Source organism: Aplysia californica, unplaced genomic scaffold, assembly GCF_000002075.1.
Source record: "Aplysia californica isolate F4 #8 unplaced genomic scaffold, AplCal3.0 scaffold00234, whole genome shotgun sequence".
NCBI lineage: Eukaryota > Metazoa > Mollusca > Gastropoda > Aplysiida > Aplysiidae > Aplysia > Aplysia californica.
Window position 1 is genome coordinate 586,089 of NW_004797504.1, and position 7,276 is coordinate 593,364.

Sequence of the window (7,276 nt, forward strand, 5' to 3'; positions counted from 1 at the left end):
CGGGAAGCACACAGTGCAAACAACTGGTTAAGAGCTCAAACACTAACAAACTGACGAGATCTTTCACTGCCTATAGCTGGGCATCCATTTTCATCTGGGTGAAGGGAAGAAAATTCGTGTAAAGTGCCTTTCCCAAGGACACAACTGTGTGCGTGCTGGATAGGGTTTTTTCTTAAAGTTTTTTTAGGTTTGTTTCGTTTGCCTTATTACTCCAGCTTGACTTATTTCTAAAGTGTGTTGCTTTTCATTTTTACTTGGCCTAACCTGACCTTTGGGCATTTTAATTTCAAAAGCTACCTGTTCTTCGAACAAAACAACCGAATTTTTAAAAGGCCTACCCGACCTCCGAACAATTGAATGTTAAAAGATTAAACTTTTGATCTTAACAGTTTACTTGTCTTGACCACGCCATGCTTTGAGTAATAAATGCTCAAAATTTGTGTAATTTCCATTTATTAATCTAGATGTCCAACTTAGGATAATGATAGAGTCAAATAAAGGAACATTATATTCTTCAATTTGTTATTGATACTTTACATGCTCTACATCTTTATTAAAATTTCTGCAAATAGAATGACTTTGTTTTATGAATATCTTACATTTAACTGACTGAGCTTAAAATATTAACTCCTGCTAGAGAAATCATTCATTGGTGAATGTGTGTGTGTATGTGTGTGTGTGTGTGTGTGTGTGTGTGTGTGTGTGTGTGTGTGTGTGTTTGTGTGTATGTGTGTGTGTGAGTGTGTGTGTGTGTGTGTGTGTGTGTATGAAACAGTGAAACAGTGTTGACAAATAAACAGTAAAGCTCTCGGTATAACCGGATGAGCCTGTTGTCCAGGTCCATTTCAACTTCATGTATAGCACCCACTCTATACTGAAGAGAAACCACATTAAGATATATTCTCTAGCTAACCATTTATCCTAGTATGAATTAAAGAGAAATAATGTACTGAAGTCAAAGCTTTTCAGATATAATATTAACAAGCTGCCTTTGGCTATAATTGTTGACAGTCAGAAAATAAGAGAACAAAGTATCAAGAATTGCGTGTGAGAGAGATAGAGAGAGAGATAGAGAGAGAGAGAAAGAGAGAAAGAGAGAGAGAGAGAGAGAGAGAGAGAGAGAGAGAGAGAGAGAGAGAGAGAGACGTCGAAAGAGATATAGAGACAGAGTGAGAACGAGAGAGAAACAGCGAAAAGAGAGAGCGAGAGCAACAAAAATACATGCAAAAATTTAGGTCAGGCCGTGTTGGGTCACCAGATCTCTTTAACATTTTATACATTTTGCACACGCCCACAGACACCATCTAGATCCTTTACAGGCCAGGATTTTACTCTGCCTGCTGGGGCCAATCCTGCCTGGGCTGGGAGAGACATAAGAAACCTTAATATTATGCACAGCAAAATAACCATATACTTCATTTAAACTTCTCCCCTCTGGGGAATCGAACTAAGGTCCGCTGTGTGTGGAGGCGAAGCGCCTAGCCGTCACACCACAGACGTAGATTCTCTTGAACATGTGCCGTGAAACTGTAACAAAAGTAGAAGAAAGGCCGGGGTCTCAAATCAAATGGAGAACTTTATTTTAATATTAATCACACCAGAAATGACAAGGACACAGGTTTACTTTCAGATTCAGAAAGAGTCTTCAGGCGTTCTAGATACCTCTGTGATTAGAATTGAATGTGAGGAGATTGTCAACAAACATGCTTTGGTAGTGGTTTTCGTGTTGATAGTGATAATTATGAATTATCAAAGTTTAAATTTCACTTTTAATGAATAGGCAACCCCATTAATTAACCAAGCAGACAGACGGAATAAAGAATAACTTCAAACACAAAGTCTTTTTATTATACAAATTTCCCAAAGTTTTATTCTGTTTCGAAAGCACTGCTTTCCCTCAACGTATTATTTAAGTTATCAGTTTTTTTCGAAAAATATTACAGGTTTTTTCCCTCTTTCCAAGTCGATACAGACTATAATGTATGTAGACTCACTGTGTTTACTATTAGCCCTATGGCAGCTTGATACCTTCACAACACTTTCGCTGAAAATGGGGGGAAAGGGGGGGGGGTCATGCTTCAAATGAAACAACGCTACATGAACCTTGTCTCAATTTTTAGAACTTTTTATCCAACAGGCTTTATAACTCAGATAAAAATCAATTTAGGAAACATCTCCTTAAAAACCTCCATCCTCACCTATCCTGCTTCCTTTTTTCCACGTGTTTCTTTGTTAGAACTGTATCTCGCTAATGTTGTTCTCTTCCTTAGCACGTTTAGCTCCACCTTGATTTTTACCTTTGTTCTTCCGCTCTTTCTTTCTCTCCGACTTCTTTTCCTTCCGTTCTTTCTTCTTGTTCTGATCCTGGGTTTGCAGCCCTTCTTCACCTTCTGTGGTTGCGTCCGGGCTTAGCGGTAAAGCATTGACTGCATTCCTACCATCTGCATTGTCACCTGAGTCTTGTCCTTTCTTTTTACGCCTGTCTTCTTTTCTCGCCCCTTTCTTCCCTTCCTCCCCATTGTCCCCCATATTCTGATCGCGGCGTCGGTTCGACTCATCATTTCCTTTTGGACGGTCTTGTTTTTTGGGTGGCTGTGGTAGCAGTGGCTCGATAGCGCTGTTTGCATTCCCATCTTCATTTCCATCTAGAGTTTTGGCTCTCTTTTCACCCTTCCCTTTCCTCCCAGGCTTCTTCCCATCCGTTTTCTTTCTCTCTTTATCACTCTCTTCGCCGCTTTCTTTTTTAAATCCAATTTCTTGTTGATCTGCCGAGCCCTTTCCACTATTGTTTTCCGCCCTCTTTCCCTTTCGCTCCTCCTTACGTTGCGTTTTCTTCTCGTTGCCTCCTTTTCTCTTGGGTCCAGCCAGACTTTGGTCAGTACCGTCGTCATTGAAATCTGTGTCCTCGCCATCATCTGTCTCTTTTCCACCTTTGCGACCTCCTTTCCTCTTTTCCTGTCCCTTTCCATCCTTCGGCCTTTCTTTTCCTGGTTTCTTCTTTTTTTCTCCGTCATTTTCACCCTTTTTTTCTCTATCTCTTCGGTTTGAGTTTATTTCGTTATTCTCCCCCTTGCAGTTATCAATGTTTAGTGGCGGTTCCTGTACAGACAAAAGGACATGTATTTAGCTTATTGTTAGCCTTGGAAAATAACTTTACATGCATCGAACCCCCACCCCCACCCCCCCCACCCCAGTACCCTACCCGTATATAGATCTATTAATATCTCAACATCTTTGCCATATTTCAAGATCGGAAATTCAGAGCAGTGTCAGTGCGGAACCGACAACCAAACAGCGATTCATTTAGCTGCAAGCTAGTCCAGCTTGAGGCAATTATTGTGGGGTCAATTATTCGTAATTAATTAATTATATATATATATATATATATATTGTATGTGTATGTGAATGTGTTTGTGGGAAGGGGTGTTTAATATATTTTTGTTTTTACTTGATTAACGTTTAATGTAGGCGTTTTTACGCTCCCAACAACACATTTTAGAACCTTTAGGAAACTGTATTTGACGCTGCTTGACAATGCTAACCTGGGCTGAGACGGATGCAACGCCCCAGAAGGAAGATCGAGATTTTTTAAAAACAAAACTTCTCCAGAAAGGTATATCAATCCTTCTGCGTGCAACAACAAAGTTTGTGTACAAGTTTTCCGGAAATGATTTTAAAAATATGAAGTTTTTTGACAAAATGTGTGAGTTATAGAATTTTAGCCCTTTGGACACAGTTTGAAGTAAAAACTTAAAAGATGGGTTTGTACAATTAATTTATTACCTGAAATGAAAAAAAAGACATGTTTTACGAGAAGTAAAAGGCATCAGTTTAAAATTTGCAAAGCTGGCGTGACTATTTTTGGTGGACATATCCATTCGTGGATTGAGAGAGGGAAGTAACTCCTTTTGCCAGCACGCCTCACAAATAATAACAACTGCTTCATGTAGCAGATATCTACGCTCTACAGCGCCCTTACAGCTATCAATACCAATCAGACATCAGTACACTCAAAAACATTCTCGGTGTCCCTTGGAAGCAAACAATGCAGGGTGTGGATTACGCACCCTAAAACACTAACAAACTGACAAGATCTTTTGCTGTCTGTAGCCATTTCATTCCTATCTCGGTGAATCAAAAATAATTTGTGCAAAGTGGCTTTACAAATGACATTACAAAGGGCCTCTGATGAGATTCAAAATAACGACCTCACTGTTGAGAATTTTATCTTACTTTCACGATCCTTAATGCACTAATGAAACGGTGAAAAGGAATCACACTGATGAAAAAAATACCCTCCCAAAAAAGAACTCAACGTTATTACGTATAAATTTTCTCTACCAGTGTTCCGTAAATCTTTTTTGTGGGTGGCTGGCGGGGGCTCCAATGTCATTTATTCTTTCCTTCCTATCACACATCCATCATTCGCTCCCCTCCTTTTATCTTATACTATAGCACCTACAATCGTCGGCAGTCATTTGTTTATAACCTGTTTATATTGCAAATGCCGTAAAGCTTTAACAAGAAATTTTAGTTTAGTTTTAGTAAGACTTTTAGGGCACCTCGCAACACAATTAGGTCATAATATTATTATAAGGGCCGAAGCTACTGAAACTTAAACCAAAACTCAACTAAACCTTACTATAATCGTTCTGTCCTCCATTTCCAGCAGCATCTTGCAGATTCCAAACCATGGTTCCGGGATTGGTTGTGGAATTGCTTGCTTTTTCTTCTGCTGAAGCCCATTCCCCTCCATAGGAACCGCAGACCGACGACAAGCTGGCCAGAGTTTCATGAACACTGAGGGTACAGGTTAAACATGCGGATAACTTTAGAACGACAGATGTACGCCATTGGCCGATATTTATAGTAACAACCATCTTGTTTGACCTCCCTTTACTTCCCAACTCGAAGACAGGTACCCATTAGAGGTGGGTGGGCGAAAATAAAATCCATGGCCGAACCGAGGCTCGAACCTGGACTTTCTGCTTTTGGAGACAAGCGCATTAACCACTCCACCACCACGCCACTGTACTACAGGCTTTACAAATGCTTCAATTGTGCTTTGCAGTCGTGTTGCCACAATGAACGACAACAAAGTGGGAATCCCTCAAGGACGTCAAACAAGATGGCTGTTACTATAAATATCGGCCAATGTCGTACATCCTCTTCTAAAGTTATCTGCATGTTACAGGTTATTGTTAATGGAAAGCACTATTCCAAGTGTCACTGGGAATAGGCCCAAAAACTATTCCCAGTGACACTGAGAACAGACAGGCCCATTAAAATGTTATCTATTGTTCCCACACTGAGCTACATGGGCATGATGGTGGTTGGTTACTAAATACTAAACTACAGCTAATGTAGATCTAGACCTTGATCTAGATTCTAGATTCTAGATCTTAGATTCTAGATCTAACTAAAATAAAGTAGATTCTGGTGTGAGTGGAAAGAATTTTTAAAAAGAAATAGGAAGAATCATTCTATAGTTGCTTGTTACTCAGTCGTAATTTAAAATAACGTGTAGATCTAGATGTACATGCGGATTTTGGAGACCACAGTACAGGACAGATAGAAATCCTTCCCGATTCTTCTTTCTTCTAGATCTAGATCTATTCTGCGGTCAAGTCTAAGCCCTAACTAAGAGAAGAAAACAAAAGTACATGTACTGAACTGAAGTGAGAAGAGAGTCTACAGTGCTAAGACTTCAGATTTTTTTTAATGCAGAAGAGTTCCGTTGTCACTGGGAATAGTTTCTGTACCTATGCCCAGTGTCACTGGGAATAGTCACTTCGAATGTTAATTTATTGGAAGCAGGGCTATCCCACTGGTACCTGACCCGAAAAACGAGGTATTTTTTTTTCTGTCCCGTCAGTTACCGAAGCTTAAATACGTCACAGAAGGTTCATATAGTACATTTGGTTGGGTTTTTTTTCAAATGACAGCATTTAATACTGTTATGATTCTTACTATTATGTCTTTCAAATTATGTTCTGATCATTTACAGTTGAAAGGAATTGACTGATGTTGAATTACAGTGTTATCATTGTAAGAAAGTTTTGTCCAAATGTTCCGTCAGTTACCGTGGAGTAGCCCAGTACGTGTTTGTGTCATTGTTTCCTTGGCCAATCCCTTTCTCTTTTTCTTTTTGTTTTCTTTTTTTAGTTGGGGTTTTGTTTTGTTTTGCTCTGTTTGTTTGCATTCTTTTTTCTGGACACCCAAATAAACAGTTTCAATTTTTCTCAAAATAGTAAAAACAAAATTGATGTATGCAAAATACGAAAGTATGAATCATAATAACATGTTATAAAAGATTTTCTTCTGTGAGACAAAACTCGGAAATTAGGAACAAAGTACGTTGTATTATGTGTTAATAACAGAAGCTGAAGAGAAAGAGGGCAGGAGGAGGAGGTAGAGAGAAGGAGGAGGAGAAGGAGGAGGAGGGGAAAAGGAGGAGGAAAAAGAGGAGGAAGGAAAATCGGAGGAGTATGACATAACCCACCAAGGAGATATAAACATTTACCCTTATACTAATTTGATCGCAGTAATGCAAAAATATTATAGGAATAACATGATGAATAGAACTGAGTAAGATCCAATTGTTCTAAACGTACCAGGAAAACAGCAACCCCCCAAAACGTAGAGCTACAAATGAAGAGTAAATGGGAGGGAGGAGGAGAAAGGGCTGTTCGTTGTTTTGGGGGTTTTTTGTCCTTTTTTTGTATGGGTGTTTTTGTTCTCGCTGTTGTGTTGTTTTGACACCAGAGGAAGGTCACACTGAAATTCGAGTAATGTACTGTCTCCGTGTGTCACTTAAGCGGCTCATACACGGTCAATTGGTAGCTTTTAAGCACAAGGAGGCTATCCCGAAACATCTTGTTTTGAGAAAATCGAAGGAAAAGTTTTTGTCCCTTGTTCAGTTTCCTTAAAAAGCAAGGAGAGTTGTCTTTATAACAAAATGAAAATATACACACCAATGAAACCAAACTTCTCCTATAGATAGAGCATTGCCCATTTTTTGGTGTAGGTCAAGAATTCTGATAAAAACCCGAAATCTGGGTTAACCCGCTTGTCATTAAAAGCGACCAATTGTATCAGGCAATTTAATTGTCAATACTAGGAATTGACAATTATATTGACTCTGTATGGGCGAAATCGACGATTTGCGCAATAATTATTGTATAGAGTTAATCAAAATCAGTTTTTATGTAATTGCTCGAGTCTACTTGCTGACACAATTTAATTGACCGTGTGCGGCGACCGTCAAATAAATTGT

General features: G+C 39.1%; 1 protein-coding gene across 1 annotated transcript in view; it reads right to left on the reverse strand.

Moving 5' to 3' along the window:
- Positions 1-1,604: 1,604 nt before the first annotated feature.
- The window catches only part of LOC101858277 (ABC transporter F family member 4), a 10,719-nt gene continuing 5,047 nt past the window's right edge, over positions 1,605-7,276 (reverse strand). The window contains exons 3-4 of the mRNA XM_005100049.3: positions 4,643-4,800; positions 1,605-3,099 (exon numbers count right to left, since the gene is read on the reverse strand). Of these exons, the coding sequence (XP_005100106.1) occupies positions 2,233-3,099; positions 4,643-4,800 (1,025 nt within the window). The 3' untranslated portion in view covers positions 1,605-2,232. The remainder of the gene's footprint in view (positions 3,100-4,642; positions 4,801-7,276) is intronic.